Raw genomic sequence first — 23813 nt, 5'->3', positions numbered from 1 at the left:
AGTACCTGGAATCAATTATATGTTTTCTGTCTGTCTGCTTTTTTGTTTTGTTTTGTTTTGTTTTTTTAAAGAAAGGAAGGATTAAAAAAAAGTCTCCATATTCCCACCACTGGTATCAAGTTGCAATACATACCATGATCACCATAAGACTTCAGGGTAATCATGCACATTTTTCATCCTATAAGGCAACATTTTAAAGGATGAAGTGTCAATGTCAGGTTGGGATTTAATAGTTTCCGTTGGTTTGCATCATCATCCTTTATTTACACATATGCCCAAATTTTTAAAGTCAGGCATACAAAATTGTCTAAGCTGATCACGTGTGCATGAAATATCTGAAATGTGTGTTCAAATGCTGCCTTTGAGTGTGTAAGTTGTGCAACACAATGACATTTCAAATTTTCAAAATCTGGCCCATACTATAATGTACATCATCTTCTATTTAGCAGTTGTATGTGATTTGTAATATTTACATTGTAACTATGATAGTTCTGGCAATAAATATGTACATGTAGGCACAGTGAAATCTTCTAATGGTGAAGTCAATTATTTCACAAAACCATTACTGAAATTGCAATTGTCACATTGCAATGCACTAAAACAATTTGGAACTTTTATTTGCCTTCATTAAATGGTGTTTCACTAAAATAAAGTCTGCAATAAGCACGTTATATTGTAAAGCTATGCACATGTATACCACTAGTTCCCCAACAGGATACTTTACTTTGCTACAGATCATTCAAAATCCTATATAACAAATATTTAAATATTTATGCTGCTTTTTTGGGGAGACGAAGACCTTCTAACTCCCAAATGGACACAGTATTCAAATTTCACTGCCAAACATTATATCACGTCCTTCCCAAAGTTAATTTTTAATTTCCTGACGAAGTTGCATGAGAAATTTTCAAATAGTCTTGGCACTCACTTCACGACATGCATGGACCTAATTGCAGGAGTGAATGCAGAGTCAGCCCTAATGGAAACCTCCAGACTAACTGAACAATTTCTGCAAAATAGGTTAGATGGTTAAATTAAGTTCCAGAAACCACTGCAATTCAAAAAATGATTACAAATGTAATATAATGGGCTCTCCATAAAGGGATACAGGTGTCTTAAACATGTCACACAAAATTTCACGATTTTCTGTTTTCATTTTTTTCTAATGTCACAATTCACAACTCGCATACGTTGCAGATGGCTATAAATCTTTGCACCTTCTCCATTATGAAAGGCCTTTTCCTTCTATTCAATGTTCTTTATTTTACCTTAAGTCACCCTAATCATGCTCACATCTACTACTGATGATTATATTAGCCCTAAAAGAGTCCTTAAACAAATGAAAAGTCCTGACTTCCATTCCTAAAAGTCCTGCTTCCAATTTTCTAAAGGAAATTAAATAATGTATAAATCAAATCCTGGGCTCAGGCCCAGGCAGCTGAACATTGCTTTGTCCTTTCAAAGTGAAGAGGAAGTGTCTGCTGCAGAAGGGACAAGCCAAGAGAAATAAAGCTTAACCTCAGCTCCATGTGAAAGCAATTTGGGATAATCGAGGGAATCTGCAAATAGGTTAAAAATGGGACCACATACTAACAGGAGAACTATACATGGAAGTCAGAAATGTATCTAGAGCTGATCTCTGCCTTGGGAAATGACATATTCCTAATATTGTTTGCAGTGTTAGAGTTGTGCTGGTCCCAGGATATTAGCGGGACAAGGTGGGTGAGGTAATAGCTTTTATTAGACCAACTTCTGTTGGTGAAAGAGATAAGCTTGGGGTGGGCTACAACAGGCAGGAAGAAGAGGAGACGACAAACAGGAAGAGAGATGTATTTATAGCTGACAATTGTCAGGTCATGGTAATCTTAACATTTTTGAGTTTCCTTGATTTAGGAGTAAGTTCAGTCACACATCTTGAGAACAAGTCAGCTATGTAGCCAGTGTTGAAGTCGATCATCATTTCATTTCTTTATTAAAACAATTTTCTAGCTGTGCCTAACCCAGCACTCTAGCTATCCTTCTTGCTGTTATCCACGAACAACTGGCTTGTCACATGGGGCTTGCTCCTCCCCTTTAATGAATAATATCATCTGGGAAACAAAGAAAACTAAAAATGTGCTAAATACTGTCCTAATATTATTGGTCATGTAACTGCTGTAATTACCACAGGGCTTTATATGACTAATGGGAGGAGATATATTCCATCAGATGATTCTCTCTCTTAAAATGAGGTCCACATCATCCGAAAGCTTTTAATGAAAGTTTACAGTAGATCTGAACACCCTCAGAATTTTGCTTCCATGTGCATTGGGGCGGGGAAGGTTCATTATCTGAACCCAGCTCTGAATTTCAGAGTTGAACTTCATCTGCATAATTAGACTTAACCAAAACCCTAAGTATAACCCAAACTTTGGTGGAGTGGCAGAGAGAAAGGTAGCTGAAATCCGGCTAGCACGTCTGCACTTAATCAATACCATCACTACTATTAATTTATAAAATCTTACTTGCCTTATCTCTAGAAAGCTACAATATAAATAATTTTAGAAACAATACAACTCACCATTTGGCTTCATGGAACAATCACTTGCCAGAGAAACAAATCACAGCAGAAGATTTCAAAGTCTGTGGCTTAATCTACTAAGCATCAGGAAGCCTGATTTTCAGCACATCATTTATTCAACTAACCAAAAAATAAACTGGGCTGCTGGCAAAAACATGAGATTTGCCAGTTTATGGTAATTATGTACAAATACGAATTTCAGTAGAACTCTGTTTGACTGTTACAAGTATGTGGGGGAAACAATCAATGAAGCAAGTAAATATTCAGAAATTATTTTCAAGTACAGAGTTTATATGTACATCCCATTGTGTTTATTTGTTAATATTCAGAGGATCTAGACTAACTGCTAAAACTATTTAAATCTAGTTTATAGTTCATCCTAATGTTAGGCATCCTTGATTTAAAAATAATATAGATTAACCAAGAGGCACCAAACATTGACTTTCTCCATACATTTTATAAGTATCAGAGTAATAGTATAAACTGCATAAACAACAGTTAGATTTAAACTGGCAACTCAGTAAGTCATGGTCTTTAGGATTTTCCTTTCCTCATCCTAATCACCCTTCACCACAAAGATTCTATGCTCATTAAACATTTGTAGTTAAGGCAGTGTTAAAAAAAAAACAACAAATCAAACAAGGAAACAAAGTCCTTAGTGTGACCACAGGACTTTATATAAACATGACTAGTCAAATCATCTGTCAGACCTCTACGATTTCTCATCACTTTGTCTCTGTAGGGCACCAAATGTCATTAACAAAAAAACATTGAACATGAAGACAGAATTAGAAAATTAGTAAGTTTTCACAGGATGTGGCTGTTTGCCTTTTTAAATTTAAATGGAAACTATGCTGCTCACACATGAAAAGAGAAGGGGAACCTAAAAAGGGGAGAGGTACCTTTCTCTCTTTCAGGCCCTGCTTCAAGAAAGCATTCCTATTCAGGAAAGCACTTAAGTACATGCTTATCTTTACGCTCCACTGGAATCACTAAGCCTTAAGTATATGATTAAAGTTAGATATGTGCTTAAGCACTTTCCTGAATAGAGATACTTAAGTGCTTTTCTGATTTGGGGCCTAAGCAAAGTCCCACAGAGAAATTTACCATGCATGTATTCAACTAACAGACAAATTATTCTTGGTCCTTTAAGATTTCAGACTCAATAATAAGACTACTTCTATTAAAGAGTATGTGACAATTCTCCTTACCCCCCAAAAAACAACAACCTCTGAGTAATTCTTTCCCCGCCTCCCCAGTATCTGCTAATCTCTTAAAGGAAAATGACTTTTCATAAAGTTCCATGTCACAGAACTACCAGTTTTCTTTTGAAAAGGAAGGCACCTTTGGATTTTAAATCTTTGGGCCCCATTTCTCTGATAAGCTAGATAACTCCCACATACCATAGAGACTGCTTCTTATGTGGGATCCCAAGTATTCATAGTCTGATTAAATAACTAATGCCAACATATTTGTGCTGGTACTTATGGCTCAGAAGACTGGTAAAAGAATCTTTATTAATAAACATAGCATATAACATAGTGCTTTATATCTTAAGCATAGTAGAAATATTAATTAATAGTTACCTCTTCTAGGACAGTATTCTGAATGAGGCACAACATCAGTAGCATTCTGTATCACAGATTCCCAAACACACTCATTTTAACATAAAGATTCTCTTATGAACCACCTTTCCTCCCCTTCATAATTGCATGGACCACCTCCTCCCATTTGTGATTGCGTGACATCCCTGAGTTGTAAGCTGTTTGGGGCAGGGGCTGTTTTTTTTGCATATGTTTATACAGTGCCTAATGCAATGGGTCTGGGGGCCTCCTGGCAGTGTTACAATATAAATAAATATAGTAGTAATACTCATATTATTGCCTACTATATGAGTCATTAAAATATTAAACAGTTAAAAATCGATCACCTCTTTTCAGATACTGATCTCTCTAATAAAGGGAAATTTGGAGTAAACATGAGGATCTAGTGGTCTGAGAATAGAACTGGAAGTCAAAATTCCTGGTTCTTGTCCTTGACTCCAATAATAATGCCCTCTTTGGCCTTTAACAAGTCACTTAGGGCAAGAATTTTAAAGGTATTTAGGCACATAAAGATGCAAACAGGCCCCTAGTGGGATTTTCATGGACATCTAGGAGCTTTTGCAAATCCCACTAAGCACCAGTCTGCACCTTAGGTGCTTAAATACTTTAAAAAGCTACCCTTAACTCCTCTGTTTTAGTTTCCCCCATCTGTAAAATAGGGATGTCAGTGATACTTACCTATTTATATACCTATCCAACACACAGGTGGATTGTGAAGATTATTTAGTTAATGTTAATATAGCCTTCTGAAGACTGAAAGTGCTAAATTCTGTATGTGCTAAATACTGACCTATTAAGGTAATATAATCTTACTGACATATTTGCTGCCTAGTTCATTAATCTGCTCTAAGGTATTCCACACCTAATAGGAATCTGAATATCACTGTGACAGAAATGAAACAGAGATATCCAATCACAAATCATGAGAAGGATTTTGTCTCAATACAGACTTTTGTATAGGAGTGAAAAATCCAAGGCACAATATGCAGGATGTTTGAATGAATAAACTCTTCTCTGTAATACTATGCTCTGTCCTCTAAGCAAAGATAAAAACCTACTAGAGAATTTGATAAACACATGTTCAAGTGCAGCTATTATCCGGTGTTCAACCATGCACTTCTTTATAAAAATAAGGAACTGTTTATGTACTGCCTGATGAGTATATTGTCCTTGTTTACAGAATAGCACTTCATAAAAAGTTAACTGGAGTTTATTAACAATTAACCATTGGAAGGTAGGTTTCAGAGTAACAGCCAGTTAGTCTGTATTTGCAAAAAGAAAAGGAGTACTTGTGGCACCTTAGAGACTAACCAATTTATTTGAGCATAAGCTTTCATGAGCTACAGCTCACTTCATCGGATGCATACTGTGGAAAATACAGAAGATGTTCTTATACATACAAACCATGAAAAAATGCGTGTTTACCACTACAAAAGGTTTTCTCTCCCCCCACCCCACTCTCCTGCTGGTAATAGCTTATCTAAAGTGATCACTCTCCTTACAATGTGTATGATAATCAAGGTGGGCCATTTCCAGCACAAATCGAGGGTTTAACAAGAACCTCTGAGGAAGGGGGTGGGTGGGGGGATGTTCGGAAAAAACAAGGGGAAATAGGTTACCTTTCATAATGACTTAGCCACTCCCAGTCTCTATTCAAAACCAGACTCCAGCGAGAGACTGTTGAATTGGAATTCGTTTGTAAATTGGATACAATTAACTTGGGCTTGAATAGAGACTGGGAGTGGCTAAGTCATTATGAAAGGTAACCTATTTCCCCTTGTTTTTTCCTAACACCCCCCGCCCCGAGGTTCTTGTTAAACCCTGGATTTGTGCTGGAAATGGCCCACCTTGATTATCATACACATTGTAAGGAGAGTGATCACTTTAGATAAGCTATTACCAACAGGAGAGTGGGTTTGTGTGTGTGGAAGGGGGGGGGGGGGGAGAAAACCTGGATTTGTGCTGGAAATGGCCCAACTTGATTATCATACACATTGTAAGGAGAAAAGGAGTACTTGTGGCACCTTAGAGACTAGCCAATTTATTTGAGCATGAGCTTTCGTGAGCTACAGCTCACTTGAAGTGAGCTGTAGCTCACGAAAGCTCATGCTCAAACAAATTGGTTAGTCTCTAAGGTGCCACAAGTACTCCTTTTCTTTTTGCGAATACAGACTAACACGGCTGTTACTCTGAAACCTGTCATTGTAAGGAGAGTGATCACTTTAGATAAGCTATTACCAGCAGGAGAGTGGAGTGGGGGGGAGGGAAAACCTTTTGTAGTGGTAAACACCCATTTTTTCATGGTTTATATGTATAAGAACATCTTCTGTATTTTCCACAGTATGCATCCGATGAAGTGAGCTGTAGCTCACGAAAGCTCATGCTCAGATAAATTGGTTAGTCTCTAAGGTGCCACAAGTACTCCTTTTCTCATTGGAAGGTAGTGTGATGAATCTGGTAAATAGGAAATTACTATTCCCACCAGAACTATGACTCTTCAGGATGGACAAGCAGAAATATCCCATGCCCTGGCCAACAGAGGGAGGAGGAGGGAAACTCTTTGAAAGAATCTCACCCAGGAAGCAATCTCTCTCTGGGGAAGCCAGTGAATGTGGTGAGGAGGGGAACAGGCTGTAGCAGGAGCCAGAAAGCCATGCTTGGAGGCGGCTGTGACTGTAAGACTGTGTAAATGGATTCAGGTCGGTGCATAACTTGTGGGAAGCAGCCGAAACTGGGCTGGGGCCTGCAGCCAAAAGTACGTTGACCCACTGAACACATTAAAGGCAATATAGTGTATATGTATATATTGTAGTATGAGTATTTATGACGAAAACACCTATCTATATAATACGCAGTTGTAGGCTCCCGAGAGAGAGATTGTCAGTCATATAATAAAATGTATTTTAATATAAACTTGCACCAGCTCCCCTACCAGCCACTGTAGGGATGCAGAATCATTGGGTATAAGTCTACTCTGGCCATGCCTCCTCTAGCCTGCACCTGCTCTGCCTCCACTACATCCTCTGTACACAACAGAACATACCTTGCAACTAGGAATGCTATGAAAAAGGCAGAAAGAAGGCTCTGTACATGGTGTATAAGTGACCTGCATCAGCACTAATCACCAAAGCAGCCTTACACCTGCCCTGTGCTCTTTTCCGCCAGCACAGATAGCTCAAAGGGCAACTATGAATCTGGCCTTAGGTGCTGAGTGCTCTACCAGGAACAGGCCCAATGGCTGTAATGATATTTGAAAGGGTTCAGCACCATATACTTTCTTTCATTAGGTTTATATCTTATTCACCATTAGGTCAATTTCTCTTCTGGCATAATACTGCTTAAATCAATGACAGCAGAGAATTTGGCCTATTATTATTTTAAAATTTATTCCTGTAGTAAAGAGCTGTTTTGGTATTTGGAAAATTGTTTACTCTGAGTATCTTGCTACATACTGTACCTCAGAAATATTAATTGTGCATGAAGATTCCTCTTTAAACAGTTCTTGGAGAATGAACAAAAGAAGACTGAAATATGAATGAAAACAAGCAGGATAAAAATATATTTAACAAATGTGAAAATTAAACATTGGGCGGTACGCTTTAAAAAACAAACAAACCCCAAAAAACCCATTAGCTCCTAAAAAACTCCATGGTTAAATAATGTAATGGAAGACAAAGTAATGCAATCAGACAGGATCAGCAGTAATTTATCCTGCAGCTGATTTATGCCTGACAGCCATATGTGTTTGTTTATGGAATCTGCATCTGGTAATGTGTTTCTGAAATAATGGAAAGTTATAGCAGAAAAATGTGCTATGCTCCCCAGATGGACTAATTAAATCTCCATTTAATTAAAAAAAATTGAAAAACAAATGATAATTGTCAGCAGACCATAAAAAATAGAGAACGCTTGCATTACATATTATGGGCACAAAATATATCATGGTGACCCCACAAACATAATAGTGGTATAATTTAACACTCTGTTCACCTGTGTAAGAGTGAGTGCAAATACACACTTCTCTCAAACTTTGTCAGTATAAGCAATGTCAGTATAATATTTTTCATTCTCCCTTTCTTTTTCTAAAAATGCAGGGTAAATATACATTTTCTTCTTGAGGCCATGCAGAATACAAGTAGTTTTCTTTCATTCTATTCCAAGAGCATGAGACACCTTAGATATGAATATATATGAGAGAATGTGGGTAATAACAATGGTATTAAAATGCAAATACTATTCTCCATAACTCATACTTGAAGTTTAAATACCTCTTTATTTGCATTTACAAGTTATCTAAAGTAACACTCCTGGTTCCAGCACTCCCCCCCCCACCCCCCATGACATTTCACAAGAGCAATAATAAATCATGACATTCATTGTTTAAATATGTATACTGAGTTCATTGTGATATCTGGATGCATATTATAGGAATTAGAAAAAATAGCTGCTGCCAACAATTAAGGAAATCTGTCTATGCTGGGTAAGTTCTCTTAGTAGAGACAGGAATAAACACAAAGGCTTTATGACATCACTCCACTTTACAGGAGGAGTTTGGCTGCCTGGTACTGCAAGGGACCATATCATAATCAAGGTATGATATCATAATGCCTCTATATAAATCCATGGTATGTCTACACCTTGAATACTATGTGCAGTCCTGGTCACTCCATCTCAGAAAAGATATATTGGAATTTAAAAAGGTACAGAGAAGGACAACAAAAATGATTGGGGTCTGGGACAGTTTCTGTATTAAAAAGACTGGGACTTTTCAGCTTGGAAAAAGAAGATTAAAAGGGGATATGATAGAGGTCTACAGAATCTTGACTGGTGTGGAGAAAGTGAATAAGGAAGTGTTATTTACTCCTTCACATAAGAGTATAACCAGGGGGTTACGCAATTTAATTAATAGACAACAGGTTTAAAACATACAAAAGGAAATACTTCTTCACACAACACACAGTTAACCTGTAGAACTCATTGCCAGGGGATATTGTGAAGGCCCAAGCTATAACAGGGTTAAAAAAAGAACTAGATAAGTTCATGGAGGATAGGTCCATCACTATTAGCCAAGTTGGTCAAGGATGCAACTGCATACTTTGAGCGTCACTAGCCACTGTTAGCCGGAAGCTGGGAGCGGACAACAGGGGATGGATCACTCAATGACTGCCTGTTCTGTTCATTCCCTCTGAAGCACCTCACAATGACCACTGCTGGAACACAGGATACTGGGCTGGATGGACCATTGGTCTGACCCAGTATGGCCATTCTTATGTTCTTAAAGGTGCTAAGTATCTTCAACTCCAATTGATGTCATTCCATTGTTTTTTAGAATAAGTCATTTCACCATGGTATTATCTACACAGGGAGCTATTCTGGAACAGCTATTGTGCTTTAAATTCAAACCATAACTTATAGTAGAATAACTTCCTAGTGTAGACATGTCCTTAAAAATACAAAGAGAAAATCCATGGGTGCAATTTGCCGTAGGTTGAAGTCTCAACAATCTAAGAGACAGTAGAGGATTGGCTTTTTCTTATAAACTGTGCAAATATATCCTACTACCCTTGGTTTGAAACCAGCTTTCCCTCTATAGTCTTCCAAAGCACCATTTCAGCTCTTAGAAAGCTAATACTTTTGCAGCCCATGAAAGATGACAAGGATGTCAGGAAAGTCACAGAGATTCCACAGCATGGAGAGCCTATGGGTATATCTACACTATGAAATTAGGTCAATTTTATAGAAGTCGATTTTTAAAAATCGATTTTATACAGTTGATTGTGTATGTCCCCACTAAGCGCATTAAGTCGGTGGAGTGTGTCCTCAATACCATGGCTAACATCAACTTACGGAGTGGTGCACTGTGGGTAGCTATCCCACAGTTCCCACAGTCTCTGCTGCCCATTGGAATTCTGCGTTAAGCTCCCAATGCCTGATGGGGCAAAAACATTGTCGAGGGTGGTTTTGGGTACATGTTGTCAGTCGCCCCTCCCTCCCTCCCTCCCTCCCTCCCTCCATGAAAGCAATGGCAGACAATCATTTTGTGCCTTTTTTCCTGGGTTACCCTTGCAGACGCCATACCACAGCAAGCATGGAACCCGCTTAGCTCACTGCTGCTGTTGTGAGCATTGTAAACGCCTCGAACATTATCCTGGAGTATGTGCAGAACTGGGCTAAGAGACGCCAGCACGAGGATGATTGTGATGAGGACATGGACACAGACGTTCCTGAAAGCACGGGCTGCGGCAATTGGGACATCATGGCGGCAGTGGGGCTGGTTGATAAGTGGAACGCCAATCCTGGGCCTGGCAAACAAGCACAGACTGGTGGGACCACATAGCGTTGCAGGTCTGGGATGATTCCCAGTGGCTGCGGAACTTTTGCATGCATAAGACCACTTTCCTTGAACTTGGTGAGTTGCTTTCCCCTGCTCTGAAGTGCAGGAATATCAAGATGAGAGGTGCCCTGACAGTTGAGAAGCGAGTGGCGATAGCCCTGTGGAAGCTTGCAACACCTGACTGCTACAGGTCAGTCGGGAATCAGTTTGGAGTGGGCAAGTCAACTGTGGGGACTACTGTGATCCAAGTAGCCAATGCAATTACTGACGTGCTATCAAGGGTCGTTACTCTGGGAAATGTGCAAGTCATACTGGATGGCTTTGTTGCAATGGGGTTCCCTAACTGTGGTGGGGTGATAGATGGAATGCATATCCCTATCCTGGCACCGGACCACCTTGCCAATCAGTGCGTAAACTTCTCAATGTTGCTGCAAGCACTGGTGGATCACAAGGGACGTTTCACCGACATCAGCGTGGGATGGCCAGGAAAGGTGCATGACGCTCAACTCCGGGCTGTTCGAGCAGTTGCAAGAAGGGACTTACTTCCCAGACCAGAAAATTACTGTTGAGGACATTGAAATGCCAATAGTTATCCTTGGAGACCCAGCCTACCCCTTGCTCCCTTGGCTCATAAAGCTGTACACAGGCAGCCTGGACAGTAGTAAGGAGCAGTTCAACTATAGGCTTAGCAACTGCAGAATGGTGGTAGAATATGCCTTTGGACGTTTAAAAGCTCGCTGGCGCTGTTTGCTGACTAGGTTAGCACAACCAACATTCCCATTGTTATTGCTGCTTGCTGTGTGCTCCACAATATCTGTGAGAGTAAGTGGGAGACATTTATGGCAGGGTGGGAGGTTGAGGCAAATCGCTGACGGTCGATTTTGAGCAGTCAGATACCAGGGTGATTAGAAGAGCACAGCTAGGCTCGCTGCGCATCAGAGAGGCTTTGAAAACCAGTTTCATGACTGGCCAGGCTACAGTGTGACAGTTGTGTGTGTTTCACCTTGCTGCAAACCCACCCCCTTTGTTGATTTTAATTCCCTGTAAGCCAACCACCCTCCCCGCTTCGATCACAGCTGGCAAAGGAAATAAAGTAACTATTGTTTTGAAACCATGCATTCTTTCTTTATTAATTAAAAAAAAAGTGAGATAACTGACAAGGTAGCCCGGGGTGGGGTGGGGTGTGGGAGGAGAGAAGGACAAGGCCACATTGCTTATTGTAGCTACACTACAAATCAAAACTGTTTGAATGACAGCCTTCTGTTTCTTGGGCCATCCTCTGGAGTGGCATGGCTGGGTGCTAGGAGCCTTCCCACCCACCCGCGCACCACGTTCTTGGGTGTCTGGGTGAGGAGGTTATGGACCTTGGGGAGGAGGGCAGGCAGTTGTATAGTGAATGCAGCAGCGGTCTGTGCTCTTGTTGGCTTTCCTGCAGCTCCAACAGACGCTTCATCATGTCAGTTTGCTCCCCCATTAGCCTCAGCATTGCCTCCTGCCTCTGGTCTTTGCGCTCACATAATGCTTTCCTGGCCTCTGCCACTGAATGCATTAAGCTGTGCCCGATCAGTGCGGGAGGACTGCATGAGCTCGGAAAACATGTCATCGCGAGTGTGGTTTTTTCTGCGATAACCTCAGGGACAAGATGACAGGGGGAGCATGGAAACATTTGCACGTGGGGGGAGATAAAAAGGGAGAGTAAAATTTAAGATGATACATTTCTGAGAACAAAAGGGAGACTCTTTCACAGTGAATCAAGCAATTCACAGCAGACAGCACATGTGCTTTAGGTACAAGGTCGCATTTTGCCTTTTATATTGAGCACCTGCCTGTATGGTGACACATCACAAACGGCTGGGCATCAGAATTCGGTTTCCAGGCAGACATGGTAAGGCTTTTGGTACGCGGGGTTGGCTTCTTACGCCTTCATAACATATGGGAACGGTTTCAAACTGCAACGCTATCCTTTCCCATAGCGAGCAATGCCGGTTGGGTTTCACATTTAAAAGGAGGGGCTGCGGTTTTCGGGTGGATGTGCGGCACACACCTCCCCCAACCCCACCACATGGCTATTCTCTGGGATGATCCCTTTTAGCCAAGTGCAAGCAACCCAGCATGAACGGGGTCCTTTTATTGTTCCCTTACAAAAATTCCCCTATTTCAACCAGGTGACCATGAATGATATCACTCTCCTGAGGCTAACACAGAAAGATAAAGACCGAATGTTGCTTAATGAGACCAAAACCCAGGACCATTCGCTGCCATGCTTTGTGCTGGAATGATTCCAGACTACTTGCTACTGGCTTGGCATGGTAAAGTGTCCTACCATGGAGGACGAAATAAGGCAGCCCTCCCCAGAAACCTTCTGCAAAGGCTTTCAGAGTACCTCCAGGAGAGTTTCATGGAGATGTCCCTGGAGGATTCCTACTCCATCCCCAGACACGTTAACAGACTTTTCCAGTAGCTGTACTGGCTGCAAATGCATCCCAATTCAAATCAAACATTAAACACTATTGCTTTTAAACCCTGTACTGTAGTTACAAATGTGTACTCACCAGAGCTATCTTCTCCGCCCTCAGGGTTGGGGATCCCGCCTTGAGAGGGTATTGGCTCCAGGGTGATGAAAAGGTCCTGGCTGCCGGTGAGAACGGATTCACCACTTGCCTGCTGTGCATTCTCCTCCTCCTCCTCCTCCGCATCCACAAAATCCTCCTCCCTGTTGCGTGAGACTCGCCCCTTGTAGGTGTCCATGGACAGCGGTGGGGTAGTGGTAGGGTCCCCCCCTAGAATGCCATGCACCTGATTATAGAAGCAGCATGTATGGGGCTCTGACCCAGAGCGACTGTTTGCCTCCTTTATCTTTTGGTAGGCTTGTCTGAGCTCCTTGACTTTCACTCGGCACTGCTGTAGCCTCTGTCCACCAAGCCCCCTGCGATTTTGGCATATATATTAGCATTTCTTCTTTTTGATTGGAGTTCAGCCTGCACAGATTCTTCTCCCCATACAGCAATCAGATCCAGTGTCTCCCTTTCGGTCCATGCTGGAGCTTGTTTGCGATTCTGGGGGTACTGCATGGTCACCTGTGCTGCTGAGCTCGCCACGCTGATCAAACAGGAAATGAAATTCAGGTTTCTGGGGCTTTTCCTGTGTACCTGGCTAGTGCATCAGAGTTGAAAGTACTGCCCAGAGCGGTTACGTTGGAGCACTCTGGGATAGCTCCTGGAGGCCAATACCATCAAATTGCCCCTGCACTACTCCAAATTCGACCCAGCAAGGTCGATATTAGCGTTACTCCCCTCGCCGGGGAGGAGTACAGAAGTCAATTTTAAGAGCCCTTTAGGTCGACGGAATGGTGTTGGTTGTGTAGACGCATTCATTTTTAAATCGACCTAACGCGGCTAAATTCGACCTAACCCCGTAGCGTAGACCAGGGCTATGTGATTTTACCCTAAGGGCAACGTTCCTAACCTAAGATACTGGAACTAAGAAATGACAACTTTTTGTGATTGTCTAGAGCAGTGGTTCCCAAAGTTGTTCAGCTGCTTGTGCAGGGAAAGCCCCTAGCCGATTTGTTTACCTGCCGCATCCGCAGGTTTGGCCGATTGTGGCTCCCAGTATGTCCCTTGGCCTGCGCCGCTTCCAGGAGCTCCCATTGGCCTGGAGCAGTGGACCGCGGCGAGTGGGAGCCGCGATCGGCCGAACCTGCGGGCACAGCAGGTAAACAAACGAGCCCGGCCCGCCAGGGGCTTTCCCTGCACAAGCGGCGGAACAAGTTTGGGAACCACTGGTCTAGAGCAAGTGACTTATGAGAAAAGTCTAGGCTGTCAGTAGTGTTGAGAAATTCCACTGGAGAATGTTATTGATTTTCAAGGACTGGCTTCATAGCTGAGACAAGAAACTAACTCACAGTGTGCTTCAGAGTGTGCCACCAAGGCACAATCATTGGCATAGAACAGTTTCTGGATGAACACTTTGATCACCTTGGCATTTGCACGTATATGAGAGAGATAAAACACTTGCCAGTGCAAAAGCATATAAAGATGCCATTTGAAGAGCCATGGAGGGCTTCCTTTAAAATTGCAGCAAAGAATAGCTCAAAAAGGCTAAGAGCAAGGACACATCCATGCCTCTCTCCATTTGTGATCGGAAATGAGTCTGTTAGATCACTATCAACACTAACTCTTCCAACCATGCCTTTGTGGAGTTACTGAACAATGTTAATAATTTGACTCAACATCCAAATTTAGTGAGCAATTTCCAGAGGCAGTGCAGTTGATCGTGTTGAAAGCTTTGGTTAAATCTAGAAACACAAAGTGGAAAGGTTGATGCTATTCATAACATTTAATGATGAAAATCATGTCAACGGTGCTCTGCTGAGCACCAAAGCCTCACCAAACTACAGTGTCACCCCAACTCAACACAGAGTGACAAAAGTCTTGACCAGCCCATGTGTAGGTTCACAACTATGACTCCCAACAATGACCACTGCCGGTCACTTTCACCATTCTCCCATCACTGCAGGACTTATTGTTGAAGACTGCTTGGGAATTTGTTTAAAATGGATGAGCAGTGTTGCACCGATTCACACACTCTCTTGGCCAGCCAGACCGTTTCCAGTGGCAGTGTAAAGCCGAGACAACTGAAGGATTTGTTAGCTGCAGGTTTGTTTTCGGAGTGACCATCTCTTAGACCAGTTACAAAGTTGCCAGACTAACAAGCCTGGTGTGCTCAACCAGAGCTCTGTTAGCCTGGCTATTTTGGAATAGATCCTTGTAGGCTTTCATGGATACCATAGCGGCCCAGACAGAATAGCTCACCAACCATATGTCACCCTACAAGGCAATCCTCTACCTGCCCTGTTTCCACCTTCCCACCACGTGGAGGGGGGTTTGGACTTATGGAACCAGCTTTCACAAAGCAAAGAACTATCTATTCAAAACAAAAGCATTGCAGAGAAAACCCATCCTCCACCTGGAAACCATGGCAAGTCTAAAATACTTCAGGTCCTCCCACAGGAACTTGGTTCTTTTGGTCACAGTCTCATGCCCGTCAGTTCTCAAATGGTCTGAGTGACGCAACGGTCAGGGCTATTATTTTATACAGTTTGTATTCTTAGATGTTTGAACCATGTCAGACCAATCTGTGTGCTGTTTCTCCAGCGAATGAAGCTTCAAAAGGCTTGTTACCTACATTGTTTCAGCACTGGGGACTTGCATTAATTTACTACCCCCTCGCCCCCCATTGACTTTAGTTCCTGCAGGAAGCATCCTTTAGCTCGGTGATCTCTCAACCAGGAGTCCGGGGGCCCCTGGGGAGCTGTGAGCAGGTTTCAGGGGGTCTGCCAGGCCCAGGGGGTCTGCAGTGGGGCCCAGGGCAGAAAGCCGAAGCCTTGCCATATGGGGCTGAAGTCTGGGGCCCCAAGCCCTGTCACCTGGGGCTGAAGCTGAAGCCTGAGCAACTTAGCTTTGTGGGGCCTCCTGTAGTGTGGGGCCCCGGGCAACTACCCTGCTTGCTACTCCCTAATGCTAGTCCAGGCTTTTATATATAGAAAACCAGTGGCTGTAACACAGGTGGGCCATGAAGTTTTAATAACATGTTGGAGGGCCTCAGAAAGAAAAAGCTTGAGAACCACTGCTTTAGCTCACTCATTTAGCCAGGAATACAATCACTAGCAAGCCCGTGTACACACATATAACATTAGTACCATTAACACAATAAAAACAATGAGGAGTCCTTGTGGCACCTTAAACACTAACAAATGTATATGGGCATAAGCTTTCGTGGGCTACACCCGACTTCATCAGATCCATGGAGTGAAAAATCCATTTATTCTTTTGCATAGAGACTCAGGCCCTATGCTACCAGCACTCCAGCTACCTTCAAGACATCACTGACTTCCGTCACCTATAGGGAAGGCTCCAGGCACCAGCTTTCCAAGCAGGTGTTTGGGGCGGCATTTAGAATGGGGCAGCAGTCCGTGTCCCTCGGCGGCAATTCGGTGGCAGCTCTGCCGCTCTTGCGCCAGTGGCAATTCGGCAGCGACTGCTTGGGGCGGCAAAATTGGTAGAGCCGCCCCTGGTCACCTACAGCCCCCAACTAAAACCTCTCCAGCGCATCATCAAGGATCTACAACCCATCCTGAAGGATGATCCCTCACTCTCACAGACCTTGGGAGAAAGGCCAGTCCTCGCTTACAGACAGACCCCCAACCTAAAGCAAATAATCACCAGCAACTACACACCACGCAACAAAAACACTAACCCAGGAACCAATCCCTGCAACAAATCCCGTTGCCAACTCTGTCTGCATATCTATTCAAGGGACACCATCATAGGACCTAACCACATCAGCCACACCATCAGGGGCTCGTTCACCTGCACATCTACCCACGTGATATATGCCATCATTGCCAGCAATGCCCCTCTGCCGCGTACATTGGCCAAACCGGCCAGTCTCTACGGAAAAGAATAAATGGACACAAATCAGACATCAAGAACTGTAACATTCAAAAACCAGTAGGAGAGCACTTCAATTTCCCTGGACACTCAATAACAGACTTAAAAGTGGCCATTCTTCAACAAAAAAACTTCAAAAACAGACTTCAACGAGAAACTGCACAACTGGAATTAATTTGCAAACTTGACACCATCAAATTAAGCCTGAATAAAGACTGGGAGTGCTTGGGTCATTAGAAAAAGTAGTTTTCCCTCTGTTGATACTCACAGAGGGAAAATTGTCTACTGTTGGGAATGGGCCACATCCACTCTGATTGATTTGGCCTCGTTAGTGGTACAAAAAGTAATTTTCCCTCTGTTGATATTCACCCCTCCTTGTCAACTGTTGGGAATGGGCCACATCCACCTTGACTGAACTGACCTTGTTAGCACTGACCCCCTACTTGGTAAGGCAACTCCCATCTTTTCATGTGCTGTAATATATACACCTGCCTACTGTATTTTTCACTACATGCATCTGATGAAGTGGGTTTTAGTCCAGGAAAGCTTATGCCCAAATACATTTGTTAGTCTCTAGGGCAGGTCTTCACTACCAGCCAGATTGGCGGGTAGTGATCTATCTATCAGGGATCGATTTATCGTGTCTCATCTAGACACGATAAATCAATCCCCGAACGCACTCCCCGTCGACTCCGGAACTCCAGCTCATGAGAGGCAGAAGTGGAGTCAAAGGGAGAGCGGCAGCGGTCGACTCGCCACTGTCCTCACAGCCAGGTAAGTCGACCTAAGATATGCCAACTTCAGCTACGCTATTCACGTAGCTGAAGTTGCATATCTTAGGTTGACCCCCCCTCAGTGTAGACCAGGGCTAAGGTGCCACAAGGACTCCTCATTGTTTTGCCTGATGCAGACTAACATGGCTACCCCTCTGAAACCTATTAACACAATAGTCTTTGAGCATGTGTCATAGTGACCAATATCAAGCAGGTGATCCTTGTGCAAAACACAATTTCTATCAGCCATATCAGATTCAGCATTCAAATAGTTTCAGGGGTCACTACTAGTCATTTGATGCAGATAGCAAACACCAGGCACTGAATACTGTTCAGGAAATAACCAAGTTGGATGGCATTTTATCTTGTTTATGAATCCTGGATTGCAGTTTCCATTAGCACAATGGTTAATTGCTTCACAAGAGGAGTATTTAAGGTCCTCTCAGATCAGATCACATCAGATTCTGAACCATCCCATGAAGACCATCTATAATGCCCCAGTTTCTTCAGAACACGTCAGGATGACAGGTTCAATATATTTTTTGACATAGACAATGAGTTCAAAACAGATGATGAGCTTGTCAGACTGAGGATATTTTGGCAGTTGTGGTCTCTGAACTACTAAACTAATGGATGAGGCAAACGATGACTCAGAAAAAGAGGCTGTCTCAGGGGATCAGCAAATCCTTCAGATCATCAGTCTTGTGCAAAAGACCACACACCCTGAATGTTGGAAAGACTTGAGTGGTGCCACTGAAGCTATAGAGCTCAGCTTCCAAGATCAATTGGCAGCAAAGGACACTTGACTCTAATTAATATACTATAGTACACCAAAGCAATTTTTCATTGTGTTTGTTAATATTTGTTATTGAAACTAAATAAAGCACTTAATAAATCTAGAGTGGAAAAATAATTGGTAAATACAGAAAACTGTAGGAAACAATCCTGCCATGGCAGAAATGGACTAAATCAGTGGCTCTCAATCTTTCCAGACTACTGTACCCCTTTCAGGAGACTGATTTGTCTTGCGTACTCCTCATTTAAATGCTACTTCCTTACAGATCAGACATAAAAATGCAAAAGTGTCACAGCACACTATTACTGAAAAATTACTTACTTTCTCATTTTTACCATATAATTCTAAAATAAATCAATTGGAATATAAATATTGTACTTACAGTTCAGTGTATAGTATATAGAACAGTATAAACAAGGAATTGTCTGAATGAAATTTTAGCTTGTACTGACTTCGCTAGTGCTTTTATGTAGCCTATTGCAAAACCAGGCAAATATCTAGATGACTTGATGTACCCCTGGAAGACCTCTGGGTACCTCCAGGAATATACGTGCCCCTGGTTGAGAACCACTGGACTAGATGACCTGATAGCTCTCTCTCATCTCTCAAACAAAAATCTTGTGAGTACAAATAATTTTCTCTTTATTCCACTTGTTCATTTTTCTGGTAAGATATTTAACACTGCTTTTATTTATTTTTTCCTGCTGCATCTTTCGAAGTGTTCTTAGGTCTATGGAACATATTTATTAAGTCATTTATTTAAAAAACAGAAAAACTATATCGTCAAATCATATGGGTACAGTTGTAACACTGCAGAATCCTATTCGCCTGCTTCTTTTCTTTCCTCAACTTTTCTCTATTATTTACTTGCAGAACATATGGAGAATGGCTAGGAGAAGAGGCATATCTGGGTTTATGTTCAGAATGAATGCTTTTTATGATGACGACTCCCATGATCTGTGCAATAGATTAGATTAGTCACCCACAAATATGTCTAACTGTACATCATTTAACTAAGTTTTCAATAGAAAAATATTAATTTAAACTACAGAGAAACTAAATGTTCCTTCATAATATGACTAGCACCTTTTTCCTATACCCCTACCCTTTCCTCCAGAGGCAGAAAGCTTTGTCTACAGTACAAGGGACTGTAGCTTCTCTGGAAACTACAGGTGAGGAAATATCTTCAAAAACTTACCAACATGAAAGCTAATATGGATAAAGCAACACAATGGTCTGAAAGGGCAATTTACGGATAGCATTGTGTTCTTGATACCTGTTCTGATCAAACAGTTTATTTAGTAATGGAAAAATGATGACTTGCACCCAGAAACTAAGTAAAAGTCGTTGCTGCCTATGAACTACCAAGGGCTCTTAGGTGCTATGATAAAACAAATAACGAAAATACATAAGCGTCTGTTGCATCCCACCCTACCTGAATTTGCTGAGGATTTCTTTATGTTTGGTTTTCCACTTGGAATGCAATCTGTTCAAGACAAATTTGATTTATTCCGGTTTATGGGAATCTTCCCAACAAATTTACAGTTTTCTTTCATATTTGTGCACACCTGCCAGGAACTAGGTATGTTGTAAGTCTTTCTTCCTCTTTCCTCACTATTGCACATTACCCATGAGGAACATACAGTTTACAAGAGAAACTCTATTGCACAATTGTTGTATATATTTTAGTTAGTCAAGAGTTCAACCAATTCTATGTTATGAGACTTAACCAAAACTTAAGATAATCCAAATTTTTTGATAGTCGTGCATAAAAAATAAAAAAAAAGTATAAGATTGCATGAACTGCCTTGGCTTTTTTAGTTATTTTTTATTAAATAAAAGTTTGTTTTAAAAACTAGTAACAGAAGTTATTTATTTTTCTAAAAAAGCATCCCTGGATATTGCTTCTACAAATACATTTTAGAATAATGCTGTAAACCTGTCTAAATGAAGTAAAAAAAAAAAATATTAAAAAAAAATGCTTTCACCACATGTTGCTGAGATGGCATGTGAGTTTTTGTGTCATCCTAACAAGTGATCTTCCTCACCATGGCAACATGATTCAGAAAAGCATTAAGCATGTGCTTAACTTTAAGCAAATTAATAAGTCTATCGCTATTCAGCAAAAAAATGTGCTGAAATAACCTGCTGAACAGGGAGGGGTTTATGCAGATATTTTAACTTTAAGCACTTGGTTAAGTGCTTTGTTGAATCAGGACCTACAAGTATTTCTCCTCCCTCCCTTCCCCCTACCCCCCTCAAGTATTGATAACAGTGCAAAAGTCAAGATATTCTTTGAATAGTAAGTAATCAGTCTGCCCATTGGCCTTTTCATTTTCCAGTTTCATTTGAACTCCACATACGTGGTATCTGGAAAATTATTTAAAACTACAAATCACTTTTCAACAATTTCTTTTTGACAGGCTGAGGTGGGAAAAGGAAACTAAAACAAAAATTTAAACGTATGTTTATTTTATATTAATATACATATATGTACACATGGAACATACCACTCTTGAGAGGGATCTTGTTTAATGATGGAGAATGCACAATATTTAAAAAAACATATAGAGTTGAAAATGTTCAAACTCCATGGGCACATAAAGATAGCATAAACTGACTATTGCCTGTATCAGTTGGCACCCACAGTTACAAAATGTTATATTAGAGAAGATTCTGGGGATGGGCTCTCAGAGTAGAGGGCATTTGGGGCTTGCCAGTCCCCATGTCAGACCTATCCCACTGCTTCACTTCAAGGATGGGCTCCCAAGAGCACAGGACTTTTGCAAGCTTTGAAAGCTTTCTAGATCAGCTCCAATCCCCATCACCATCAAAGATTCTTACAAGCTAGAAAGTTCTCACTGCAACTGAATGCCGTGGGTTTTTGGCTGGCAGGAAGTGCATGAGTGGGGGCTCCTTTAAGGGTCCCTACTGCAGTTGGGTTATAAGGGAGGGGAAAAGGGGACTTACCTGAGTGGAACCAAAGGAGGGAACGGGAAGTGGCCAGATTTTTGGGCACTGATCCACCTTGTGCACCACTGGAATGCGGTGGGCATTTATACCTGGTGCATCTCAGAAGGAAGCCCCTCTCTCATCACTAACGGATCAGCAGCACTCATCCTTCCATCCACAGAATCAGAATAGGACTTTTTATGATTCGCTGTAGGCATTGTGCTAGTTGCCTTTTTTCCTTTTGGGGCTGAGAAGGAGTTGTTTGCTTACTGACAGTTTGCCCCAGGTGGGGTGGTTTTTTTTGCCTACTCCACGTCAGGGACCCAGTGGGATAAGAAAGGAGGTTATGTCAAGCGTTTGCAACTTAGTAGGTAGCTGGTGTGTCAGGTGTCCAGGGCAGGTAGTCATTGCAGGAGGGGATACGGTTCGCTGATAAACAGGAGTTGGAAGGGGTCTTAGGGGAAATATATCTCCTAAGGAAGCTGGAATTGAGGCTCTTGATGTTTAGTTCAGAGGGGAGACAGCTCACTCGTTTTTCCAGCCTCTCCCTTAAATTTGAAAAGGGGGAGGGTGACAGGATCCCAGCAACAGCCTGGGACAGGTTGGGAGGGCTGATGGAAGCCTTCCCGAATAGGTGGAAACAATTAAGGAAAGAATGATGACTTGCATGGTATGATGTATTGTGGGGTGTTTACATATATTTTTAGTGAATAAAGCTGTGGCCTAGTTAAACCACACCTACTGAAATCTTGTTCTGCTTCCTGTGTGGCTGGGAGAACAGTGTTTTGGTTCAGTATAACTACTAAAGGGATATTTAATTGCTCTCTGCCTAATGCAGTTGTATTCCTATGTTGCCATATACATGGAAGTATCTATATCCATTCATGTTTCTTCACAAACTAAAAAAAAAAAAAAAAAAATTTTTTTGGGCTACTTCCAAATCACAAGCAGCCTCTGTAATTAATTCCTGTCTAAATACTGCTTACTAAATTCTCTCTCTCTGAAAACTAAGGCTTTTTTTTTCCTCATGCTGGTCTTAATTAAATTTTTGCTATTAAATGCTATTTCTAGCATAAGTGACTTAAAAGAAAAAATAACAGTAACTCCCTCACCCACATGCCTCATTTAAGTGAAAAAATGCCTGGTAGCTAAAAAGTACTGGCATACTGAATACCTAATATAATAAAACTCTTGGGTTCTAAGTGGGTGATGTGACGCTGGTTGACCAGGTGCCAACTCATACCAACTCCTGTGGGCCTCACTGAACACTGACAAATGCATAGGTGGAAACCAGTCTACGTCACCTGTGTGGTAGTACTGATAAAATAGATATTAGAGTTATAAGACTGTGTCTAGACTATGAAATGCTTGTAGGACGTCACATGTATTAATCTTCCTTATAATGTCTGTATCCCATGTTATAAGGTAATATTTAAGTGTTTGCTCTGTAACTATAAAAATGTTTGCTAAGACTGTAAAAACCCCACAGTCAGGGGAGAAGAATTAATAGGTGTGAAATACTAGTTTACCACAAGAGGTGTTATCTCCTCCTCCCCAACAAAAGACAGCCTATAGATACCAGACAAGCCATTGTGGAACAACAGTGGACAAAAGGCTTTGTTGTTTCCTTCCCCCACACACCTGAAGAGGGTACATGCACAAGCCCTCATCCCATCACAGCTTGAATGCTGATGGAAGGGAATAAAAATTCCTGTTAAGCAGAAATTGTTATTCCTGTGCCGTTTGAACTCAGAAGGGTGAAGATTTCTAAGCATAAGCAAGGGGTCTCCAGCTGTTAGCTTGGGTTAGCCCTAAAGGACATATAAAGCTTGTATATTACAGCAGCTACTATAATCTTTTGGAACCTAATACTATATCTCGTGTATGTGTATGTTTGCCTGTGTTAAGCGTGTGAATAACTCATTTCTTTTTCCTAGTTAATAAACCTTTAGTTAGTTTATTAGAGGATTGGCTACAAGTGTTGTCTTTGGTGAGAGATCTAAGATGCACTTGACCTGATATAAGGGATTGGTGTTCTGGGACTGGGAGTAACCTGAATACTGATGTGATTTTTTGTATAATGGATCATCTATCACAAAGGCCAGTTTGCCTCAGTGGCAAGATAGACAGAAGTCCCCAAGGGGACTGTCTGTCACTACATGTTAAGGTTGTTATAGTGCTTGAGGAGTTCACACTTGGTACTTGGTTGGTTAAATCTACTTATAGAACATACAACCAATCTGGGGTTTGTGCTCAGCTTCTTGACAGTCTGCCCTGAGGTTGGCAATCACGAGTGAGCCACTCCAGACAGCTTGACAGATGAAAACCAAGGGTTTTAAGCA

General features: G+C 41.7%; 1 protein-coding gene across 2 annotated transcripts in view; it reads right to left on the bottom strand.

Annotated features, from left to right (window-relative positions):
- The window catches only part of SPATA5 (spermatogenesis associated 5), a 301993-nt gene that overhangs the window by 12569 nt on the left and 265611 nt on the right, over nt 1–23813 (bottom strand). The window contains exon 16 of one of the 2 annotated variants that reach the window (XM_043545494.1): nt 134–178. The exons of the other annotated variant lie outside the window; for it this stretch is intronic. Within the exon in view, the coding sequence (XP_043401429.1) occupies nt 161–178 (18 nt within the window). The 3' untranslated portion in view covers nt 134–160. The remainder of the gene's footprint in view (nt 1–133; nt 179–23813) is intronic. 2 annotated transcript variants of the gene reach the window in all.

Source organism: Chelonia mydas, chromosome 4 (genome assembly GCF_015237465.2).
Source record: "Chelonia mydas isolate rCheMyd1 chromosome 4, rCheMyd1.pri.v2, whole genome shotgun sequence".
Classification (NCBI taxonomy): Eukaryota; Metazoa; Chordata; order Testudines; family Cheloniidae; genus Chelonia; species Chelonia mydas.
This window is presented reverse-complemented; position numbering and strand designations above follow the sequence as displayed.